The following is a 26,302-nucleotide window of genomic DNA, read 5'->3' as shown; positions in this document are numbered from 1 at the left end:
TCATTAGATTTTTTTGTGATATTTTTTGTGCTCTTACGATTAACTTGTAGCTTTCATTTTCCCATGAAATTACATCTGCTGAAAGACCTGCGAACCATGTATATTAGGCCTGGTACTAGGAACTCGATGACTTGCCTTCTCACTTAATACACGTGGATATAAAGTTCTCTGACCCTCGTCTAACAATAAGCTCCAAAAAACGGTTACAGCGACGGCGGGAAGCCATTTCCACGAAGCTGTTTTCCGAGAATATAAACCAGCCGGTATCTCGAAATACTTTTAAAAGCTGATAAAAAAATTTGGAACAATTCACTTGCTATTTTCTCTGACTTTCGCACACAATTTAGATCAAGATGCATAATGAGATGGGAAGTGAAATAGATCACTGAAATGCAGACGGTATAAGATATTTGTCGTCGGTTCGATAACCTTTGGCGATAAGTTAGTCGTCTTGACAAATGCATACGTATATATCTAACGGAGTACAGCGTGTTATTTGAAAGTCAAAATGTTGAGGCAATTATTTTACTTGTTCATTTGTATTCAACACACTTTCATATCCACGTATTATACGCTCTTCCATCTATATATATATACATATCCGGTTAACGAAACGCTGGTCGAACCAATCGCGTGATGGATAATGCGACGACCTCCCCGTGACCTCCGCGTAATACTTGTTTCAATTGACTTATGGAAATTATCACATTTTCCCAGCCAAGTTTATGGTACAAATTATTTCATTTCGTAATCGGTAGATCGGCGTGACGTCACGCTGCACAGTAGTACACAATAACCATCCTACAGCATTCTAGCAATATGTTGTCGCAATAACCGTGGCCTGCATTTGCGAATCTTCTCCTTTTTTTTTTGTGCATTCATTTCATTAATTTTTTTTGCTACACTTAAAATTTGACGTGGTGCTCGATGATAAAAAACAACTTGTAGAAATCCAATTCTACGATGTGTCGTTGATTTGGAAAAGTAGAATGGCTCGAGTCTGTCTGATTTGTTGATCGAATTATGACAATTGGGAAAATTGCAAATTATTTGCGTCCCGCATGATTTTAATACACAAGTATGCCCAACTGTCGGCAATTTGAACGGATTTAAAAGTTCTACGAGAATAGCGTGTAACCACCGTACAATTGCTGTATTGTCTTTGCCGAAGTTTTTGTCACGTAAGAACAAGTTACCGCAAATGCTAGCCAGAATCGCAGACCTTCTGGGTGTTATTTGTGGGCATGCGTAATCATTCTACTTTTCCTTACGTTTACCAATTTACATTGTTCTCAGAATGCGTAATACTCTGCCAAAGGAAATGAATCTTGGTTTATCCGCGAATGAGCCGTCACAATTTACAAAATTTTAACTCGAACCGAGATTGCGTATTGAAAGTTTTGCGCTTTCTCAATTGAAAACATCCCGTGTTTATTATTTTGTTGAAATATAAACGGCGGTGTCAATACGACTTCAGACGGGTAAGCTTTCACATTACTTCCATCATCATAAACTACTTGAAAATTTGTTAATTTTCAATATTTTTTGCAATTCTTCCAAACCGTTGCCGATTAAGCCACTGCAGTTATACAACTAGATCAATTCTGTTGTGAAAAAAAATTGTTGTATTTACCGCGATAAGTGATGATAGAGGAAAACGTGAAATAGCCTTGGATAGATCAGGATTAGGCGAGGATAATGAATGCGATTATTGAGGATAGAAGTGATTTTTATTTAATTATACATGTGTACAGGTCGAGCAAAAATAACTCGCAGGAAGTTTATTACCATTTATATATACATATTAATATATATACTATATTGTAGTTGTGACGATTTGAAAACGCCGCGAACTCATTGGACGTCGAACAGACACACCTCAGAAACACGTTTTTGTCTTATCGTCGCGTTGCGTATCACGACCACCCGTGAATTCCGTCGAGAAAGTTGTAGTTCGGGGTGATCAGCGGGTGCGTTCGGTCCTCTCTCCTGTATCGAAATTCGAACCTTCCAATTCATTCATATCAGCTTCTATTCGATTCTATTTCAGAACTTTATCCATCAACGTACCAATTGCTGAGACATCGCAGTTATGGTACGTGACTGGGCTCTGTGTATAATGAACTTCGCAATGCGATCAGACCTTATTCGTAATTACTATGAATAACGAAGTATTCTCAATGAATAAATTTGATACTTGTTACAGGACGAAAGTCTGGCCAAGGATTCAACCCCGTTAGCAATGTTCTTCGCAGGTGCGTGTACCTCAGTTTATTTAAACATTAGTATCTAACCTGTATGTCGAAATCCTTTGGCTTGGCAAATGCTGATGCGATGCAGGTAGCATATTTTGTAGGATTGGATAATTGATAGATCGCGAGGATTCAGATTCCGTTGAGGATTTGAGGCTCGTTTATCACTTTTGGAAAACGGTTTGCGCAGGCGTTAAGTTCCGTTGATGCTTGATCAGCGCATTGATTATTATTCTTTCATAATTTTCTTACGAGTATATCACTGCATTTCAAACTTGTATGACGATGGAACTAGTTTTTGTTTGCGTCTGACGACGTGCTTACGCGACTCCCCGCCGAAGTAAAAAACGTTCTTGTAGCATTTGCGCGAGAAACAGGTCAATCAAGTAACACGTGTTCAAAAATGAAAACGTTCATCCGATAAGTAGCAAGATGCCATTTCAGCAAAATGACGCGTTAGAACGAGGTTTTGCAATTGATTTTAACACTGGCGTTGCAAAATGTGTTTCGCGCTATCGGAATCTGCCTTTTTTTTTTGTTTCAATTTTGAATAAATAAACGCGTACTCACTTGGGCAATTTCGAATAAGTAAAAACAGGCTTAACTTAACCAAAATAAGTGAAAGTGAAAACAATTCATAACACGAACATTTATGAAGCGGAGAGCTTCGTACTTTATTTTCTTAACTATTGTATAATCTCAGGTACAATCGGTGGCCTTTAAATAAATAAATAAAAAAAATAAAAAAAAAAAATCACTTGCACTTACTGAAATTTACACTTGATTACACTGCACAAATACCTGGATAGAGAGTTATATTGCTAGTGACACTTTTAGAAATCAGATTAACTACGTCTTATGAGCATACGCAAGTCGCAAGACCTAAGAAATAATTAATTATCACGGAGTAACATTGACCGCACGTGTCTGCATTATTTTTGTCCATCTGCGGAGATCACGTGGTAGATTAAATACAGATTGAAGTCCAATAATGGAGCCTTCCCTGCTCCCTGTAATACCTCGTTTGTCGGCATTTTGTACCGTAGATAAGATACTGCTCTGGAATCAATCATTATTATGAGGGCACGTGTTCTAGTTCCCATGGAAAAGCTAACAGTTCGTCTAATCTTTGCGCGGAGTTGATTTTTTTCGGAAATTCAGAATCAACGGTATATATAGGAAATTTCCTACCGAGCAGTGAATTATTTATTTTCGTCTCTGTTGTCATTGATAAAAAAATATGGTGCGTTTAAGAGAGAGAGAGAGAGAGAGAGAGAGAGAAAAAGAAAAAGAATATACATCGAAATACGAAATGTAATTAAATTAATCACAGATTTATATGTATAATGCAATATTAATATGAGTTATCTCATGTTTGAAATTTCTTTAGATTATTTCATAAGTATATGTGTTTACATCTACAATACAGATACCTATCGTCTATAAGTAAACTGTAATGATAATTATTCTTCAAAATGTTGAAAGAAATATCGCAGGTGTAGTATGGACATTACTTGCAAGATAAGAGCACAGGTTGCACATATATATATATATATATATATATATATATATAATCGTAAAAAATGTTCTAAATCGAGAAATATGACCCTGGAAACAGTATCGAGCTGAATTTCACTGCAAATTATTTCTACGGCCGTAGGTAGATTCGTCTGATAATTCTTATATTTATCCGTTGCTGTATAAGCACTTGTGCAAATCAGTACTCATATACCTGTTATCGCTCTTATTTCACTGGCGTAGACTTTCTGCGAGTAAATATTCGCACTTGAAATTTCGCAAACTCGTTTATCACGACCATCAGGTGCAACGTTTTTCTGAGATTATCGGAGAATCGTCGTTAGTAGGAGTGATTACCTAGATGATTATCACCTCAGGGATTAGGTAAATATTGCCTCTTCGATGGATACGTAGTGCCAATTGGTCTAATCGTTTTGCGAATGTTTTTCTTCGCCACTTTTAATTAGCAGTGTTCCAAAATCCTGAGCTTCTATTTGTTTCAAGGTTTTCTTAGTCTGAAGCTTACACCTCTTTTATTTCTCTTCCAAGTCTGACGAATAATTCGCGTCTATAAATAGTTTTTGCGTTTTATAAACCTCGATCGAATCGTAGTTTGAGTTCATCTGTGCCCCCAAAATGTCCTTGATTACTTTTACGAGGCAAACCGTCGTCATTTGAAACACAAATAGTATAAATTACTCGAGTTACCGGCGATCGTGGTCCAGCTTCTCGTATTTCATACCTTCTCTGTTTTTCAGTTGAAAAATTTTAAACCACACTAGCTGTTTCCTATAAAAAAATAACCTGTTGTCGAAACAAAAGTCTAGAAATATCTCTCAATGATACAACAGCGAGCCTGACCTCGCTTTGCTAGAATCTGGCAACGGCAGCTATGAATAATTTTTTTAATTCTCCGTGTATTTCATGTCTGATGCGACGAAACCAAATATTGATATTTCAGTGCGAGATTCTGTTGTCTCCAAAAACTGAGCTTTGTTGAAAGTTTGCAAACATCAATATGCACACAGTGTAGAAAAAACCTGGGACCCGATGTAGAAAAATTTCAATTTCTTGTCGCAGGCGTCTGTTTCACGTAAAGTTGCGAAAAAAAGATTTTACAGCTTCTCCAAATAACATGGAAAGTTATTAGTGTTTTAATATTTATTTTTTATTTGTTACTCGCTGTTTGAACGAGCCTGAAGAAAAGCACATTCGAGTGGAAATAGATGCAATTCAAAAATCCAATGTCAACATGGCGTGGTAGAATAAATAGTAAAAAAAAAAAAGAAATCGTATCACGCCGAGATCTATACAGCGATCAGCAGCTGATCAAATGATCAGTCCGCAAATAGCAGGGCAAACCAACTTTTATTTAAAGGATCCAGCAGTTTCCACGAAACTGTTCGCGGAGTAAATAGAGGCCAAGGAAACGTTCGAAATTTGCAGCTCACAGGAAAAAATGTTATTTGCCTTAAGCCAATGGTTTTAATATCATTCAAACAATTTCTATAATCCCGCTTTAAATGAACTCTGTCTAAATGATGGTGCAATTAGCGGTCTTATTTATTAATCTTTACAACTATTAAGCGCAGAAAAAATTTGGCATCAAATTTCCATTTCTTGGAACTGTTGGATTATTCATACTGAATTTTATTTATATACGAAGTAGGAAATATTCTATTTAGTTTAAAAATAATGTGGGAATCAACAAGCACGATTGAATTCGATGAGACAGAACATGTTTTCACTTTTATTCATATATTTTTATTATCATAAGAAAGTTTGACAGAAATTTGCAGATAATTTTTCTTACAAGTAACTTTCCTCTGACGTGAATCACAGAAAAAGAATTTCGTTTGTGCTTAATTTAGACTGTCGTTCAGTTAAACGTAATTTATAAGTCGGTACACTTATTTGGCGGGTTGTTCGTTTAAGCAAATATATTTATACCGGTATCTTCACAAATGTTTTCGGAACTAAGCACAAGATAAAAAATTGAAAATAAAAAGAGAGATTCGATTCATTGCACAATGATAGCGGTGTTTCAAGATTACATCGAGATTCGATAGATGCGAATTCACTGTTATAGAATCAGCGTATATTTTTCGTAATGACTTCAGCCCGTGTGATTTTTTCACATTACTCGACTTATCGTTAGTTAGTGAATATTTTTCCATAATTCAAGTTTGAACGGTACTACGAAGCATAACTCGAAATCTCATTGACCCAAAAAAATAAACTGCTTCCTATGAACCCGGCTGAAAACGCTGCTCGTATAAACTATTTCAAGACAGACATCATCTTTGCTGCGAATTGGATGTTAGCCAAGTGAGCGGATCCACGTCACTTCACTCAAAAAAAAACCGTCAAGTCACGGATCTTTGCGCCATTTGAAATATCCGTAGTATTATGTGAAAAAAAAATACAGTTTCAAGGATTTTGAAATTTTTTCAAAAATGGCCGAGTTCGAGCTATGTAAAGTTTTGTATATCACTGTTGCACTGCTATGTTTGAAAATTCATATCTCCGAAAGTATACATCGGAGCGGACTGATCCTGCAATCGTTCTGTTCGTAAAAGAATGCGCTTCGATAAAAATAAATTTATTTGGGAAAAAAAAATTTCTTTCAATATTTTTTTACCCTTTCTTTTTTTGATTTCGCTGCCATTTCCGCGGGACTAACAACAATTCATGGAGATAATTTTTTTCGGATACCTGTATCCTTCCTCTTTGATCCTAAAAAAAAAAATTGATGGAGAAGTCACCAGGGCCGGAGAAAAAAAATGAAACGTCTCGTCGCGCGTCACCGCGCGCGCCGATCCACGTCAGCGCTACTCCCGCGAACTCGGTGTGTTGCGTATATTATATACGATAAAGTGGAGTTCAATTTGATTTGATGCTCTTCCACTCACCCGGGCTATCCATTCTACGGAAATAGATATTAACCACCTTAGCCCTTAAGTATCCGTCCACTGGTCATCCTTTCTTGGAGTTAAACTGTATACCTGTTCTGAGATATTTTACATAGCAATTTTTTACATAGCTCGAACTCGGCCATTTTTGAAAAAATTTCAAAATCCTTGAAATTGTATTTTTTTTTCACATAATACTACGGATATTTCAAATGGCGCAAAGATCCGTGACTTGACGGTTTTTTTTTGAGTGAAGTGACGTGGATCCGCTCAAGTGCAAGAAATAGATTTGAAACATCTTGCAAGCTTAACGTTGGACACGAGGGCTCCGTATAGTCTGATGCTAAACGTTCCATTGTACATGGCACTGGCTGGATTGAGTTTACTGCGCATGTTTCACACCAAAACAATGAAAGACCAGAACAAATCATCCATTATGTATCGTGGTTAAAGGAACTCCCAAACTCACTAATCTCTATATTAGAGATCAGTGTCCAGACTGCGCAAAACTTGAACTAATCAAAAGTACGTTCATAGGATGTCGAATGACCCGTTTTTTAACGTCAAAGACTCGTGCGAAACATCTTTTTGAGTTTAATAAACGAGTTATAAGAAACATTTGAACGGTATTTTTGACGAATTGACTTCCGTGCTGTGAGTTATTATTTCTGAACCGCTAGGTCAAAGTTACGAAGAAGGAATATCGGGCATTATTGAGAATCATTTATCACATCTAGGTGTATGTATGAAATACGCGACCCAATAGCAGAACCGGAAATAAAGTTAGGTATAAGTGATCACCACTTGCACGAGCTGAGCAACTATTCTAAAACTTTTCAAACAACGAACCGATATCGGTGGGGACGTTTCTTCGTCTTTAAGGCGTAACCGATGCGTTTTGAGAACTTGATGTCAAAAATGCCAGTTACTTAGCGAACGTATCTTGGAGTATATAACGATAGTTGGTGTTGGAAACCAAAAGGCGTGTGTAAAAAAAAAAAAAAGAAAAAAAAAAGGGGGAAAGGAGAAATTGGTCAATTATCGAAAAATGTATTACGTTATTAAGAAGACTCGACGACAGAAATTCCGAGCACGTTATGTTTATATTATTCTTGAGTTGCTTGATTCTTTAATTCAATTACTTTCAGTTTACATCATGATGAATTTAGTTACGATACCAAATTATTGTGTTCAGTTCATAAGTCGAAATGTAACGTAATTAAATGTAAAATATTGTAAGCGAATTATCAAAATGCCACATGAAATAGTTATGGCAAAACTGTATTGTGAAGATTGAAACACCAACACAACGAGTGATTGTAAACACGAAAGGCGACTTGTTTGATTCCTCGGGAGACGGCGAAATAAACACCATTGAGGTAGATTTGAATATTGTTGCCGATTCAAACGACCACACTGGTTAAACGTTTCTCTCGCGGTTCGACGCTCGCCCACGAACATATTCGAGCACGTGACACGTGTCGTCGTGTATGTAACGCCAATTCAGCCTTAGGGAGTCTCTCCTTAAGGGCTATAGACCTCCCGGGAAATTCATTTTTCTCAAGTCCATGCAGGTCACCCAAAACGGCACGACGAGGTCGCGAGACCAAGTCGGGGCCGATTGTCGGGCGAGCGAAAGAGCGAGCGAGAGAGAATAGGAGAGGGCGCTAGTGGCGCGTTGGCCTGAATCAGAATAAGTCCCCTAGACAAATGGCGCTGCGGTAGATGAGAGGTTGATGAGCCTAAGGCGCGCGTTTAGAAATCAGATTCGATCCGACCACGAGCTGAACAAGTCGCCTTTCGCCAGCTGGTAAAAGTGTACAATTCTTATTGTGCTCAACTAATAAAAGTGTCCACCAACTATACAGCGTGTCGAAGATTATTCTTATCGTCTCACCCTTAACAGTTGGTGTAAATGAAAAATTGAATTCTAAAATTATGTCAGGGGGTCTTTTTTATTCAATTACTTAATTTTAGAAAATTTAAGGTGAACTCCACCGATGGGTGCCAACAGGAACGATTTAGGGTCGGATTTGTATGGAATCTTGGTTTTATCGCACATGTCAACTTTGAAGTTTGATAATATTTTTATCAACCCCAATTTCGTTTGATAGGTACCGAAGCGAGCACCTGCAACAAACGTAAGAATTATATAATAAGAAAGGAATAAATATAATAAGAAAGCAATTATGGAAAATAATTCATGCGCAAACAAGTCAGAGTCACATAATACGGAGTACCATTTGTACGTGAAAGAATAAACAGCAGATGCCTACCGATGCAATTTCTGGGTCCGTCGCCAAAAGGTGTATACGTCATGGGATGTCTGGCTTTGACCATCTCATCCGTGAACCGTTCGGGATCGAAGACTTCTGGTTTTGGGTAGTATTCGGGATTCAGTTGAATATCCCAAATCGGGATCCACACCTGCTGCCCTTTCGGGATCGTAACGTTTATGTCTCTGAAAGTATAGTCGGTCACTGCCATTCGCATGTGCAATGGAACCGGTGGTCTGAGCCTCAAGGTTTCTGAAACCAATAGAAAAAAAATGACATCTCATCAGTCCTCGAAGTTGATTTAGTATTTGCAATTCGCATCTTGACGGCTTCTGAGCATCACCTTTGAAAACCATGTCCAAATACTTCAGCTGCTTCACACCGTCGTAAGTAATGTCTCCATTACTAGCTTTAAGTGATTCAACTATCTCTCGTCGCAGTCTGTCTTGCATGTCGTGGTTTTGGGCGAGCTCCATTAAAGCGTGGCTGATGGTAGTTGACGAAGTCTCGAAACCAGCAATGAAGAATACGAAGGCTTGAGCGGCGATTATAGAATCCGACAGTTCTGTAATCAAATTGGTAGGGTTCAGATTTTTATGTGCATATTGTTCATCGGTTGCTCTGTTTTGAGTTATAGAAGAGCTAGTAATCAACAAACTGAATGAAGAATTGTCTGTCATGTAGGGAACACGTCGCATTATCGTAGCATATAAAATTGCCAATGGAAGGATGCATGGAAAGAATGATTGTTACTTTTACCACTTTAAAGACTGGCGCACTTTTGTCGTTGACGTCACTATAATTCTTGCCAAAAAGGTAGTAAGTCCAGCAGTAATTCTTTTCCATGTATATGTCGATTCATAGTAAGTATTCAAGAATGACGCAAAGGGGCCATCCATAAATGAAATAATAATTGGTGTTAATAATGGCGGATATAATCACCCAAAAAGTCCGTTACGTAATTTATAGACGGCCCCAAAGTATTTCACGATTAGAACGTTACATGCAATAAAAGCTATGGCAAGGCTGCACAAAGACAGTAAAAAAAATAATCATTGTTGTTTTGACTTTGGATATTATCATAGAAGAATAGAGTACAGAAGCGTAACTTATCTACCCGAATCTCGCCCTGAAAAGTATGATAATTGCTAATCTAATATTGATATACATACTGTACGTAATACTCTTACCGAAATTGGTTTTCTCCGGATGATTTTTTATTTCCATTAGCGTCTCAATAATATCGGCTCTACGAACATTATTCTTCGTTCGGTAATCGATCGTTTCTTTAACTGACGTTAAAAAAAATTTGTCAATATCATCTCCCATAGCCGACATTCCAATTAGCTCGTAAAGCCACGGTACCGACGATCGTATCAAGTTAAGAATTCTTCTTTTCCGATCTAGCGCGAAGAATTTTCTGCCCATGTTTCTAAATTCACTATCTTCGCTGGCAAGCGCGTTCATCTGCAGACCAAAAGCGCAACTACCGATCACGTCAGTTGTGTACTTGGCAGTTATTTCGCGGCAGTTGATGGGCTCGCCCTTTTCCACGATGTTATGTAAATACTTTTCGAAGTACTCGGCACACTCCAATATCAGGTAAAACATATTCTTCATTTTTCCCGACGTGAACACCGGTGATAGCTTAGAACGAAGAGGTCGCCACCTCGTAGTTTCCAAATTGAATAGATGCGTACTTAGCGGTTCAACCTTCTCGTGAATGGGGAGGCCTCTCTCCGAGAAGCTCGCAAAGTCTTTAATCATCACGTCCTTGATGAGTTCAGGGTCACGCAAGATCAGCACGGGCGTGCGACGGTCGTAAACGCCTATCATAGGAGCACTAGGGAACTGTTTACATATTTTCCTCAACATCTCTCCAAGGTTGTTTTTGACGAACAAGACGTCCTTCATATTTCCAAATATTAGCCCTGGTTCTGGCCCTGGAACTCCACGCTTCTTCCAAAAATTGTAGTTTGCCACAAAGTAGTACCAGATACCAATCAAGACGATCGCGACAGCGCATAGCGTCTCCGTAAACCCAAAGGCACCGATCATTTTCAAAGCTTTCGATAAATAAGATTAATTCGTGAATAAATAATAATAGCAATCGATGGTGCAGGTAACGTAGTTATGATACTTGCGGCTGACTACCGTGTCAGTCTACTGCTCACTAAACTGAAATGAGCCTTGTTATATACTTTTGTCAGAAGTTGAGTAATCAAGTTATCGCAGCAACCGCGTATATAGAGGAACCTCAATCTCGAAAATATTATACGATCATACTGACTAAGCAATCTTTGAAAGTTACATAATTAACCGGCTTTTTCTTTCTTCCGATTTCTCCGTTTTTCATTACAATTCAAGGAATTCGACAAATTCATTCAAAATTAACGACAGTTACGGAAGGGTTCTCCCTTTTTCATTTCATGTAACGCAAGGATTTCAATATCACAGTCACATCCCACATCGTAATGTTGACTATGCAACTTCTGAAAGTTCGATAACGCTCGTCCAACTCCAAATCGTACTGGCCCGGCCGACCAATTTTTTGCAAGGTGCCGAGTGACTGGAGGCAGGGAGGGGGGAGGTGGTCAATGAAATTTTTTTAAATGTTCTATTTTTCTATTTCAGGCTTACTTTTTTTTCTATCACCTTATCATTTCAAACTTAATTTTATTTATATCACTTTTTTATTGCAAACTTACTTTTATTTATATTGAAAAGGATGAATTCTTGACCTCGTATTGATGGTTGAAAGGATTTGTTCTGTTGGATATGAAGGTTTTAAACGAACAAAAAACACAATTTTATATTCCATTTTTATGATTGCAGGGTTGCGCTTACGTTTGTTTATATTTTAATTTTTTATTATTGCAAATGAACTTTTTTTTGCAAAGAGTTACATGATGCCGATGGTATTGTTAGAATGATTCTTACGATTTTCGCGAACTCCGGTACGAAATCGCAAAGATTTGAATTCACTTTCAAAATTAGAAAGTATTACTTGATGTATTATTTTATTACGACGATCGTGGTTCTGGTTTCTTCGAACCCTGTTGGAAAAATTATATTTACACATGCCCGACGCAATTATAAATTTAGAAAACTGACAATATATGAGGAATACTGACGATTCAACATTGAAACAATTAAAATATATCTTCAAGATACGACACTTTTAAAGATAAGGATTAAATTTATCTATTATTAAATTAATATAGTTCTAATTAACTCGTTACAGTACTTAATTCGATCTGGAAAGTGCTTATAGCGTTAGGATCAGTTCTTATCCCAAATTTTCATTTCGAATCTTGGTAAGTAGGTACATGTACAGGCACACCGACTTGAAATATTTATGGCGTTTTTATTCCGTTTTTTTAAAAACAACAATTACAAATTTTATAGGCAATTGAATTTCAGCTTTCTATGTATAAATATGTCTTATAATTAGCCAAGATGACGTCATAAATCTGTTGTTTTCAATCCGTTGTATGAGCGATAATTTTCGGGCAAGTGGAAACAGAAAGAATATAACCTTTTTATTTTGTCGTGAGAACTGCAAATACGTAACACATAAAAAAAAATCATTTTATTTGTCTACAGTGCTACTTCTTACTTCACATAGTCTATCCATCAATCTATCCAATCCAATAAATCGATTTATATAGTTCCATTAATTCTATCGTTGCATAGAAGAACCGATTTTAGAGCAGCTGGACACGTGATAAAAATAACCAATTGAGCTTATCATACACAAATAAAATAGAGAACTAATTCCTGACGAATTATTCAAGAACTCACGTAATCATTAACGACTAATTGTAAATAGATAAATTACTCTTGATTTGAGCTAGTTATTAATTAATTTTCGAGAATTTGAGGTACACTCCTCCGAGGGGTGTGAGTAGAAGCGATTTTGGATCAGGCTTGTACGGAATTCGAGTTTCTTCGCACACCTCAACCTTGAACTTCAGTAATATCTTGACCAATCCCAATTTTGTTTGGTAGATACCGAAGCGAGCACCTGCAACAAGCGTAAGAATTATAAAATAAGAAAGAAATAAATATAATAAGAAAGCAATTTTGGCAAATAATTCACGCGCAAACAAGTCAAAGTCACGTAATACGGACTACCATTTGAACGTGAAAGAATAAACAGCAGGTGCCTACCGATGCAATTTCTGGGTCCGTCGCCAAAAGGTATATACGTCATGGGATGTCTGGCTTTGACCATCTCATCCGTGAACCGTTCGGGATCGAAAACTTCCGGATTTGGATAATATTCTGGGTTCTGATGAATGTCCCAAACCGGGATCCACACCCGCTGCCCTTTCGAAATCGTGACTTCCGTGTCCCTGAACGTGTAATCAGACATTGCTTTTCGCAAGTGCATAGTAACCGGCGGTCTCAGCCTAAGTGTTTCTGAAAAATAACAATCATAATAACGAGGGTCCCGTCCTTTGCTACGATCAATGGTTCGTTATAATTTTGATCTAATCGTCAGGACTGTGGGCAGTACCTTGGAACACCATGTCCAGATACTTCATTTCTTTGACACTATCGTACGTGATTCTTCCATTATTCGCATCAAGTGTCTCTTTTATTTCTTGTCTCAGTCTTTCTTGTATATCATGGCGTTGGGCAAGCTCCAGTAAAGCATGGCTGATTGTCGTTGACGAAGTCTCAAAACCAGCAACGAAAAACACAAAAGCCTGAGCGGCTATTAGCGCATCAGTCAGCTCTGCAATCATATCAGAGTAATTTTTATCGTGCCGTGAACACGTAGTGAAAACGTGATAACATTCCACATTTTATCTTTATCTAATGTTGTTCGTGTTTCGTGTTAATTCAGTTATCTAGGGAATATTTATATTTTTGGTCTTCAAAGAATAGCGTTAGACATTGCCAAAGAGCTCTGTAAAGACTAGATACATGAACTCGAGTAACGAAAATGTGGAATTAGCGAATATGACTGGTAGAGTAAACAGGTAACGAATAAACAAATCAGTGTCACTTTTACTGTGAATATATTTAGGGATGATATGAATAGTTCTCAGATTCGTGTAGCGTAGATAATACCTTTGGCAAATTACGCTAAATACGGTCTACATATTTAAATAAATAAATGAACAAATACACGTAAACTTCATACAAGATGTCTCATAATTTGCCCGTAACAATAGCTAGAGATAAGCCACCTTTCTCTATTACGCATATCGACGAAGCTGCGTATTTCGTAGCAATAAACTAGTTATTCACCCATTTGAAATAATATACATATTTCCTTACTTTTTATTTATTAACAATTCAAGAAATGGGAGTTTTTGCGATCTCTCATTACAAATTTCTGCTCAAAATTAAAAGAACTTCAAAGTAATATGTCTATTCGAAATGCAAAGAATTATTTGATTTGAATAAAACTTGGTTATACCCGCGGAGTTTTGGGGACGCTGATTACATATTTGAGCCCCAAATTCAAAAATTCAAAATGATGGATCCAAAGTGTCAGTCATTTTAGATTTCTGAACTTTTTTACCAGATTCACAATCAGCGATCTGAAAAACTGTCGTCTACCACCTTTCGAGTACTCGTCGAGTACTTAACGTTATCTGCTTGATGAATAATGTGTCTTTTCTTTTTTTTAATACAGTTACAGCTGAGTTACAATGCGAATAACAATCCCGCGCGAATATCTTACCAAAATCAGACTTTTCCCTGTTCTTCTTTATGTCTATGAGAATATCGACGAGGTCTCCTCTTGGAATATTATTTTTCATTCGGTGATCCATAGTTTGCTTCAATGACGACGTGAAGAATTCCGTAATCTCACTTGAATTTTTAGGAATTCCAAGTAATTTAAAAAGCCACGGTGCTGCTATCCGTAATGTACCGAGAATGCGGTTCCTCAGGGTCGGTTGAAAAACTTTTCTTCCCATTTTCCTAAACTCGCTATCATCGTCGGCTATGGCATTCATTTGAAGGCCAAAAGCACAGCTGCCGATAACGTCTGTTGTGAACTTAGCAGTAATTTCACGGCAGTCGATCGGTTTTCCCGTTTCGACCAGGGTATCCACATACTTTTCAAAATGCTCCGCGCACTCAGTCATCAGAGTGAACATGTGCTTCATTTTACCCGAAGTGAACGCCGGCGATAACTTAGAACGAAGAGGTCGCCACCTCGTCGGTTCTAAATTGAACAAATTCAGATCGAACGGTTCAAATTTTTCGTGTATTTCAATGCCTCTGTCCGAGAAGTTAGAAAAATCCTTAATCATCACGTCCTTGACTAGATCAGGATCGCGCACGAGAAGCAGAGGCTGGCGACGTGCGTATATGCCTACCAAAGGAGCACCGGGAAATGGATCGCACATGTTCTTCAAAGACAACCCAAAAAATTCCCTTCCGAGCGCGATATTCTTTATATTTCCAAAAATTATCTCGGGCTCCGGACCTGGAACTCCTCGCTCCTTCCAGAAGCTGTAGTTTGCCACGAGGTAGTACCAGACACCAGTCAAAATTACCGCTACAGCGCACAGTACCTCCACCAATCCAATTGCACCAACCATTTTGTAAGTTATGAATAGGTACGCGTCCTTGTCACCAAAATTGTTCAAAGTAGGAAGTCTTAACACTCAACTTGTGGAATAGTACTCATGAATCAACGTTTCACAGTCCACACGGCAGTACGACCCATACTAGACCGCAGAGGTATGTAATTGAACCAGACTGTACAGTGTGTGGCAATATATACTTACCTGTAAGATATTTCAAGGATTAGCAATCCCCAGATAATTTGAAAATGCTGCCCCCCACCGCCCTGACCCTCCCGCTGTCTGAATGGGCAAATAAAAATTGCATCATTGTTACGAACCTACCTAGGATGTATATTAAAATTGACAGTGAGTTGCACGGTGGACACAACGTTTGACATTCTTAATCTATTGATTAAAATCATTCGATACGTACGTGATAATAAACAATGTTATGTTTAGTTCCAATTTTTACATACAAATTGAATTGTCATTTAAATAAAATGATTATTTCATGGAATACTATAACAGTGAACAAAACAGGCAGTAATAAATAAATTGAATTAATTGAATAAAATAATATATTACTGAAGGAAAAAAAAATGTAACGTAGATTTTTTGTATGGACAGCACTTTTTTAAGTCAAATCTACATCAATTGTGGTAGATCCTCCTAATTATATTGTAACTCTTACGATTGGTTTCCTAACTGTTATTATCAGATTTATAAATCTTGCCATAATTGCTGTAGATTTAACTAGAAAAAAATGCTGTCCACATTATAATCACCACAGGAGATGTAAAAGCTACAATATTTTTCTCTTCGCGTACCACTGCCAATATAATCTTGTTGATATTGGCTAACTGGCGTTCGCACTTGTTTGGCATATGTATCTCGTCGCCAGATATCAATTTCGGAGCTTAACAATATCTTAATCAAGTCCGATGCCGATTGGTAGTCGACACCTAGCGTGGGTATTACCATTGTACGCATTTCATTGCATCATACTACAATGGTGTCTTGGCAGCATTGGGATACGAATCTTTGACAAACTGTATCGGTCGCGTTATGCTCCAAATTTCTCTAAATCGATCTGCCGAAGTATAAAATGGAGTATGGAACACCGCAAGGTTAACGTTGCGATTTTGATATTGAAACAATGTTTTGCGATTGCTGTGGAATTACACTTTCCTTCATAGCATGTGCTTCGTTATCGAAAGTACTATAAAGAAGTCGAATTTTATTTTCAAACACTACTTCCTAATTTACATAGTAACACGTGGTAACTCTATCGATGTAAGTTCGTATAGATGTTAAATGCTTTGTCAAATATGTACGACAATACTGAACCGACTGCAGTATAGAACAAATCATTAGCTACTGATAATGATATATTTGAACGGTACGGTAATTAGACAGAACTAGCTTGTCATCCCAATCTCCTGGTGAATTAGGGGGTCATTGTGTCGATTAGAAAAGGAATTCTGACTTCAAAAATAGAATCATGATAATTTAGTAAAATTCTACTTACAGCTGAAAATATCCACATCGTTGTATTGACATATAAACAAATCGGGAACAAATACAGTCCACGGATCATTTTGTATGTTAGAAAATTATTTTCTACCAGCGATCTCAATACATTTATGAAATCATCACAGGATTATTTTTTTTTTCTTTTTGTTATAACATTTACTCAATTTTCGTAAATTTAAGGTGAATTCCACCGACTGGTTCCAACAGGAACGATGCCGGGCTGGGTACGTAGGGAATCTGGATTTTATCGCACAAATCAACTTTGAATTTTGATAATACTTTGATCAAGCCCAATTTCGTTTGGCAGGTACCGAACCGCGCACCTGTAACAAACATTTACCATTATATTAAAATATCAACGCGGAAACGAAGATAATTTCAACAACCGTTATTTCAATTCGGAATGACAAACGTTACCGATGCAATTTCTGGGTCCGTCTCCGAAAGGCAGATACGTCATGGGATGTCTGGCCTTGATCATCTCATCCGTGAATCGTTCGGGATCGAAGACTTCTGGTTTTGGATAGTGTTCAGGATTCTGTTGAATATCCCAAATCGGGATCCATATCAGTTGCCCTTCCCGAATCGTAAGGTTTGTGCCTCTAAAAGTATAATCTGTCATTGCCTTTCGCACGAGCATGGGAAGCGGTGGCCTGAGCCTCAGGGTTTCTGAAATCAATAGAAAGAAAATGACGTCTCATTCGTCCTCGATGTTCATTCAGTATTCGTAATTCGCGTCTTAACGGCTTCTGAGCATCACCTTTGAAAACCATATCCAAATACTTTAGCTCCCTCAGAGTTTCGTAGGTGATTTTTCCACCACTAGCTTCGAGTGATTCTGTTATCTCTCGTCGCAGTCTGTCCTGCATGTCATGGTTTTGGGCGAGCTCCATCAAGGCGTGACTAATGGTAGTTGACGAAGTCTCGAAGCCAGCCGCGAAAAATACAAATGCCTGAGACGCGATAAAAGCATCCGTCAGTTCTGCAAACAAATTGATAATCAGCAAACTAAAGCGTATCCACACGCTAAATATTGTAACTTCGACAAAACTACGCTAAAGTTTCTCATTTTGCCGCAAAGATAGTAAACCCAGTAGTCATTTTTCTTCGTGTTTACGTCATTTCATCGTGGATATTCAAGTATGACGCAAAGTATTCGACGTTTAGTAAGTTACATGCAGTGAAAGGTTGTATGGCAAGGCCAAGTATGATTGCTTGGCTATAAGGTTCATATACAATATACACATTATACGTAATCAAATTACCGAAATCTAATTTCTCCGGGTTAGTTTTTACATCTATCAATATCTCGATGATATCGGGTCTATGAATGTTATTCTTCATTCGGTAATCAACCGTTTCTTTCACTGACGCTGTAAAAAATTTTGTAATATCATCACTCATAGCCGGAATCCCGATTAGCTCGTAAAGCCAAGGCGCTGCCAATCGAAGCAACCGAAGAATTCTTATTTTCGTATCCATGTTGAAAATTTTTCTCCCCATTTTTCTGAATTCGCTGTTATCATCGTCCATGGCATTCATCTGCAGGCCAAAAGCACAGCTACCTATCACGTCCGTTGTGTACTGGGCAGTTATTTCGCGACAATCGATGGGCTCACCCTTTGCTGCGAGGTTGTCTAAGTACTGTTCAAAGTGCTCAACACACTCCAAGATCAAGGTGAACATATTCTTCATTTTTCCCGATGTGAACGCCGGCGTTAGCTTGGAACGAAGGGATCTCCATCTTTTGGTTTCCAGATTAAATAGATGTACAGCTAGTGGTTCCACTTTCTCGTGTACAGGATTACCTCTCTCCGAAAATTTGGAAAAGTCTTTGATCATCACGTCCTTGACGAGTTCAGGGTCACGCACGATCAGCACGGGCGTGCGACGATCGTATATGCCTACCAATGGAGCACCAGGGAATTGATCACATAATGTCTTCAAGGACACTCCAAAGTTCTCTCTTACCAACGTCGGGTCTTTTGTATTTCCAAATATTATCTCGGGTTTAGGGCCTGGAATTCCACGCTCTTTCCAGAAGCTGTAGTTTGCCACGAGGTAGTACCATATACCAGCCAAGATAATTCCGACAGCGCACAGCGTCTCTACAGGCCCAAAGGCACCGATCATTTTTAAAGCTTTCGATAAAAGGGAATGATGAGTAACGGTTCGAGTAACTTAGTCGTTTCACTCGCGCACAACTAATTACACCTAAGTACCGTGCCAGTCTCCCGCTCACTTGACTGACATCAGCCGAGCTACGTCCTTATATATATATGTAGCGTCAAGAAGGAAGTGGCCGCAGGATAATCGTAAATCAAACCCCTCCTCCCAAATACCGCATCGTCACTCTGAAAGGCCAAGAAGTTAGATAGCAGCATTATTAAAAGACGTTATTGGAACTGCTTACAGCATTCGAATCAGTCTTATTCTAATTTTTCATTTGGATTGTTGGTAAGTACATTTGGTACAGCAACTTCTCAAAAGCAACAATTATGAAGTTTATGGGAAATTGAATTTCAGTGTTTTTTTTTGTTTTTTTTTGTTTCATATCGGTTCGTCTTTTTTAGTCACCCCAGGTCAATATCTCGGACACTAGAAGAGATACGGAAAATAGTTTAATACGAAATCTAAAGGGTTCCAAGGGGGAAAAATAGTGCCGATATGCGTTGATTTTTGGATTGCGCTACTTTCGTGTTTTTTCGAGTACTTCGTGATTTTGGATGGAGAATAGATATTTTGACCATGACCGACTGAGGTGGGCTTTAATATAAAATAAAAAACGCAAAGAAATTGTCAAAATAAAATTCAAAATTTTCAGAAAAATTTCAGAATCTTACTCGACTTTCAAGAAGTAAAATACTCAACCACTTTCCGTCGAAATGAAGGATCAACCCCATGGTTTGAAAAAACTATGAATTGTGTTTTCGCGTAAAAAAGTAATGCACCTTTGGGTACTAATATCTCGTCTCAACAAAAAGTGGCCGACTATTTCAATTTACGAAAATTTTGAAAATTTTTGCCAAGTTATGAAAAACTGAATAATTTTTTTTTTTACGTTTAAAGTCGTCTTTAACCCCGCCATCAGCCAGTCAGACTCGAAATACGTGTTCCCTATCTAAAATTACAAAGTAGGTACTCAATAAATTCCGAACGTGGTGCGATTCACAAGTCAACCCATATCAGCATTATTTTTGTCCTTTTTCTTTTATCTCTTTCAGTTTTCGAAATATTTATCCGGGGCGATTAAGAAAGACCACCCTGTCTATAGAGATATGAGAGTAGGTGAAAAAAATTTACTATTTTTTTCAAATTTATTCATTCAACAGTTATAGTAATAGGTGAAATAAGATGTCTAAATGAAATTCGGTCGCAATGACGCGGATCTTTTTGGGTACGAACTGATTAGATTAATGATTAGAACTTTGTGTCGATAAGTCTAGTATTTTATCTGTTACTTAAGTGAAATCAAATATCATAATGAAATAAAATCAATTATTTCATTCTATTCTTCCTCATTTTTGTGATGTTGATACCCGAAATCTCTACCGTTCGTACCGCTACCAACAAGCCACGGTAAGTTTAGGCGCGATCGCGGGGGTATGCGATTGGGTGGGTTGGGTTTGTATTAGAGAAGATATATTGAACCCTGAAAATTCGAATCAAAAAACAAAACGACTGTTAAAAAATTATCAACTACTTAACAAATAAATCAAAAATTACCGTATTACCTGCCCATTTCAATTATAGTAGGAATGTTTTTGGTTTTGACCACAAAATTTATGTAATATTTTTCATAATTTTCAAAAATGTTGTAATCATTGTCCAAATATCATCATTTAAGACACTCTAAGGGCACCGGGGAGGGTAGAAAAAATATGAAAAAATTGGAATGCTTAGAGCTGGAACAATAATATAAAAAATCGTGGACCAGATTCGAGAAGGTACGGATCAGACCCCAGTCGAATTGACGTGGAATGCCCCATATGTATATTAAAACTGAGTCACGCCGTAGAAACAATGTTTTTCATCTTTAGCCCATATTAATAAAATAACTAGTAACATGTAGTTACTCTATCAATGTACGCGAGGATAGATGTTAAATGCTCTGCGAAATATGTATAGCTTGTCATCCCAATCTTACAGCGAATTTGGCAGTAATCATCGTTTATTAGAAAAGAAATAGACTTGCAACTTTTGCACGCATGTAGATACGTAATCAGAACATGTAGCGCAGAATTAATGTAAGTCAAATTGTTAAAACTAGTAATCTAACGAGAAATGAGAACTAAACTTATATGCACAATAATATGATAAAAGACTAAAAATAGCGCAATAGTTGTAATCTATCGAATAATACGATAAGTAACGTCATCTTGTACAGATAAGTAACGATAACAAAAATACTTTGTATTTCATTTACTAGATTTTAGAGAATTTAAGGTGTACTCCCCCAACAGGTGAGAGCAGCAGAGTGCCAGGGTCAGACTTGTAGGGGATGTGAGTTTTACTGCATACCTCAACTTTGTACTTTCGCAATATCTTCACAAGTCCTAATTTTGTTTGAACAATGCCAAAGCGTGCACCTGTAAAAATCATCAAGCAGCATATTGATTATTTCATTCGTAAACAGGCAGCCATACAACACGTACTGTCGCCTGACAATGGATGTAAAACTATAGTCGTTACCGATGCAATTTCTCGGTCCATCGCCAAAAGGTAGATACGTCATTGGGTGCCTGGATTTGACCATCTCATCCGTGAACCGTTCGGGATCAAAGATTTCTGGATTTGGATAATATGCTGGGTTCTGCTGAAGGTCCCAGACTGGGATCCACACCCGCTGCCCTTTCGGAATTGTCACGTTTGTGCCCCTGAATGTGTAATCGGTCATTGCCTGTCGCAAGTGTAAAACAATCGGTGGTCTCAGCCTAAGTGTTTCTGGAAGAAAAAAAAGCACATTAATTATAAACATTCCATCCATCATCGCAGTCGATAATTCGTTAAAGTTTCCGTCTGCTGTGATAATCTTGGAGAGAATACCTCGGAACACCATGTCCAGATACTTCATTTGTTTGATGCTATCGTAGGTAACTTCTCCGTTATGTTGCTCAAGTGTTTCTATTATTTCTTGTCGTAGTTTATTCTGTACATCCTGGTACTGGGCAATCTCCAGTAAAGCGTGGCTGATGGTCGTTGACGAAGTTTCAAAACCAGCAACGAAAAACACAAAGGCTTGGGCGGTAAGGACAGAATCAGTTATCTCTGCAATCATGAAAGACCAATTATTGCCGGTGATGATAGTGACGAATGCGTTTAACATATCGTTTTCATACTGTTGTTCGTATTTTATGTTAAATAATATATTTGCATTCATATATATAATATCACTGTCACTGAACAGCTTCTATATCAGCTTTCAGCTACACCCAATCACTTTTATTCAACTATCAACATTCTCGATTCGTTGAAAGCATCCCGTTTTAAACGAGAGATATAAATTTTCGAAATTATTGAAAATAATATAATATATATATATTATACGCGTTAGGCATTTTAAAGATGTTGTCAATAATGAATGTCATCTCATTGCAAATATCTATGGACGACACGAATGATTTTTAGACTCGCGAGTAGGTGTTCATACATTTAGCAAAAGTATCTAGAAAACACGCCACATATGTAAACTTCATTAAAAACCTTTGAAATGTAAAAATTCGTCGCCTTCATGAAAAATGTTTAAAAAATTTATCTTCTCAAAAAATAATATCCAACGTAACGGTATAAGGTCGTATGTGAACGCGTATGCGACCTTAAACTGTTAGTGAACGTGATTATTTTTCATAAAGTTCGTAATTAATGAAAGAGCACAATCGTCAGTACTCACGACCGTTTACCATTAATTGATCAACTTTTGAATTTCAACATTTTCTAATGTATTCTCACGTTCTTCCCGTAAATACAAAGTGAAAAAATATGCCGTTTTACCTTTACGCGTGGTAAAAGGTCTTATAATAGCGCATGCGTCCTTAGACACGCGATATGGTACATATCGTGATTAAACGTAATATTCTTACCGATATCAGACTTCTCCTGACTTTTCTTTATGTCTATCAGAATATCGACGAGGTCTCCTCTTTGAACGTTACTCTTCATACAGTGATCTAGAGTTTGCTTCATTGACGTCATGAAGAATTCCATCGTATCAGGCGGAAGTGTGGACATTCCCAATAATTTGAAGAGCCACGGTGCTGCCAACCGTATGAACGCGAGTAGCCGCTTTTTCGTATTCACTTACAATACTTTTCTTCCCATTTTCCTGAACTGGCTGTCTTCGTCGGCTATGGCATTCATCTGTAGGCCAAAAGCACAGCTGCCGATTACGTCTGTGGTGAATTTGGCACTGATCTCGCGGCAATCGATCGGTTCACCCTTCTCGACGAGGTCGTCTAAATGCTTTTCAAAATACCGTGCACACTATTGCATCAAAATGAACATGTGCTTCATTTTACCCGAAGTAAACGCCGGCGATAATTTAGAACGAAGCGGCCGCCACCTCTTTAGTTCCAAATTGAATAGATGCAGATTCAGCGGCTCTATTTTTTCGTGTATGTCAATGCCTCTGTCCGCAAAGGAAGCAAAGTCCTTTATCATCACGTCCTTGATAAGCTCCGGGTCTCGCACTATCAGTACAGGCTGGCGACGTGTGTATATGCCTACCAAAGGAGCACCGGGGAATCGATCGCACATTTCCTTTAAAGACTTTGCGAGGAATTCTCTCACCAGCGTCATGTCCTTCAAGTTTCCAAAAATCAACTCAGGCTCCGGACCCGGAACTCCGCGGTCCTTCCAGAAGTTGTAGTTTGCCACGAGGTAGTACCATATACCAGCCAAAATGACTGCTACAGCGCACAGTACTTCTACCAATCCAAATCCACAAACCATTTTGTAAATTTTTAACGGGCCTCCCCGATTCACGAATTTTTCAAAATAAGAATTATCGGTACACAATGTAAGTAATGGTAATCGCGAATGAATATTTCACGGTCCAGATGAGAATACGACGTCTACCAAACTGCGGCTCGTCGACATATATACCGGTAATGTGATTTGAAGTGACCGATTTCGAGATAACTGTAAATATGACCCCGCTTCGTCCCTCGTCGGAAAACTGCTGTGTCACAATGACTACGTTCTTTGTCAGTCCACACACACGTTTCTATAAATTATTATACGATTCATCATGATCGTGCGAAAATTTGTTGAACGATTAATTTACTGAGCATGAAATTATGGGGCGAAAAATTGTCACATAACTAATTTTAATATATATATTCGAAAGCGATTCTAGTTTTTTGGTGGTAATATTGATTCACTTGCTGAGGCCGAATTGTCAGTTTCATCGATGGCTGCATATACGTGAGGTCTGGTTTTGAAATATTATAACATGTAATGGTGAAATAGTGATACAAGTGATAAATATCAACGTTTTTGCTTTTGATAATATTTTTACGTTAATTCACCGCATTATATAACATCGATAATTGAAAAGCGAAACGAGAAAACAATGAAACATGTAGGTAACGAACTGATTAAACCGTCAATGCTATAGTGTGGAAAAAATCTTCTATATTATTATGATAAAGCTATTGTTTTGAAATCTAACGTAATAAAATATCCAAGGATGAAGTGTTGAAAGTGGAAGCTATGGAATGCTTTATAGGTATTACTAAAAAAATGTTAATCACATTTGTAAAATTATTTTCATACTCCAAAAGTGATGATTATCGAGTTCTTATTTTTGAAACGGCTAAAAATTAAGCTTGAAGATATGTTATCTCGGCAGATAAGCAATACTGTAATCATGTGAAGGTACTAACAAACCTAAAAACGCTGAGCTCTATCACTTTTATGCTCATTTCATTGCAACACAAGTGATGAAATTTCAAAATAAAGCCCGAGGGATGCTGTACGCATTAAGCATACTTCCATTATATATTCATGCATTTCGATACGTGAGCTAGAACACTCAAACGGTATCCAATTTATAATATGTATACAAATCACTATATGAGTAAGTTTTCGAGGTGATTCAGTGAAGTGTAAATTACGTTTTTTCTAATGATCTGTGTGAAAATAATACAATTATATTCACTTTAATCAATACGAATGAAGTGGATACAACAGGGTGACAAGACACCTGGAAAACCTAGAAAATCTGGACATATCAATGTATTTAAAAGAGGTCATGGAAAACCTGGAACTATCAGAGGATTTCTAATTTGGTCATGGGAAAAACTAAAAATATCGGTTTTCTATCATGCGAATTAGAAATGATTTTTTCAGGTAACAAGTTTACTTTTTTTTTGCCGGTAAAACAAATTGGCTTATACTGACTTTTTTGTACATTATGTATTTCTTCAATTCGAATTTAATTTACACCGAATAAAGAGTTAATGAGCTGAACGGTTAGGTTTCAGTAACTTAGTAAACCTGGAAAAATGTCAGGGAGAACTAGGTTTATGTGTTTGAAGGACGATATCGAGGCAAAATTATGACCTGATAGAAGTTTAAACAATGCAGGAATACTACGTATGATAAGATCAAATTGTAAGTTAATGATTCGTCGTCAGCTTATCACACATCGCATCTTATTCCACTGCTGAAGTTATTCTGTTTCTTTGTGATAATACACTTCCGATAATACATTTAAAATTTTGTCAAACTGAGATGTTTTAGGGATAATTATTTCAATTGCGTTGATGAACTTGATACAAACTCGAGACGGGTTGTAGTATAAATAATCATGAAAACTACACGTAATCTTTATTTAATCAAATTACGACTGACTTGAACCATCTTGCGTGTCAATAATAATCAGACACATCGACTAGTGATAGTCTGCTGCTGAAGATTCAATTATTTGCAGATCCCATCGTTGAAACGAAATCACGAAAGCACACACCGAGGAAATGTCGTTCTCATTATTATTGCGTTGATCAAATAGAGTCGCCATGATAGAAGAAAATGCTGCATCATCAGATAACAAGGTAAAAATCTTTCTGCGCAATTACAGATTCAATAAGATATTACTGAAACATACTAACTGCATGCACTTGATAAACACGGAAAGAAGAACAAAGTAGACGCGTTTCTATAACTAATTTTCTGAGGGCACAAGCTACTGTAGAATTTAAATTCTCTACTGCTTGGTAATAGTTCCTAAATCACAGCTGTGTAAGGAAGTCGTGGTTATCAAAATACATATCACT

The 26,302-nt window shown here is 37.5% G+C and overlaps 2 protein-coding genes and 1 pseudogene across 2 annotated transcripts; all 3 read right to left on the bottom strand.

Moving 5' to 3' along the window:
- Positions 1 to 8,612: 8,612 nt before the first annotated feature.
- On the bottom strand, positions 8,613 to 15,542 carry LOC124416262. Its single transcript, XM_046897191.1, has 12 exons — positions 14,660 to 15,542; positions 13,481 to 13,702; positions 13,132 to 13,383; positions 12,826 to 12,985; positions 12,497 to 12,517; positions 11,865 to 12,014; positions 11,700 to 11,727; positions 11,414 to 11,527; positions 10,149 to 11,031; positions 9,302 to 9,523; positions 8,959 to 9,210; positions 8,613 to 8,812 (listed from the first exon to the last, which is right to left on the bottom strand). Exons 1-12 carry the CDS (start codon positions 15,525 to 15,527, stop codon positions 8,646 to 8,648), a joined length of 3,339 nt encoding a protein of 1,112 aa, XP_046753147.1. The 5' UTR covers positions 15,528 to 15,542; the 3' UTR covers positions 8,613 to 8,645.
- Positions 15,543 to 17,180: 1,638 nt separating this feature from the next.
- Positions 17,181 to 19,179, bottom strand: LOC124415999 (probable cytochrome P450 6a14). Its single transcript, XM_046896797.1, has 4 exons — positions 18,293 to 19,179; positions 17,788 to 18,009; positions 17,445 to 17,696; positions 17,181 to 17,350 (listed from the first exon to the last, which is right to left on the bottom strand). Exons 1-4 carry the CDS (start codon positions 19,158 to 19,160, stop codon positions 17,184 to 17,186), a joined length of 1,509 nt encoding a protein of 502 aa, XP_046752753.1. The 5' UTR covers positions 19,161 to 19,179; the 3' UTR covers positions 17,181 to 17,183.
- Positions 19,180 to 21,419: 2,240 nt separating this feature from the next.
- On the bottom strand, positions 21,420 to 23,975 carry LOC124416000 (annotated as a pseudogene).
- Positions 23,976 to 26,302: the final 2,327 nt, after the last annotated feature.

Source organism: Diprion similis, chromosome 2 (genome assembly GCF_021155765.1).
Source record: "Diprion similis isolate iyDipSimi1 chromosome 2, iyDipSimi1.1, whole genome shotgun sequence".
Lineage (NCBI taxonomy): Eukaryota > Metazoa > Arthropoda > Insecta > Hymenoptera > Diprionidae > Diprion > Diprion similis.
The sequence above is the reverse complement of the archived record's forward strand: the minus strand, read 5'-3'. Positions and strand labels throughout refer to the sequence as shown.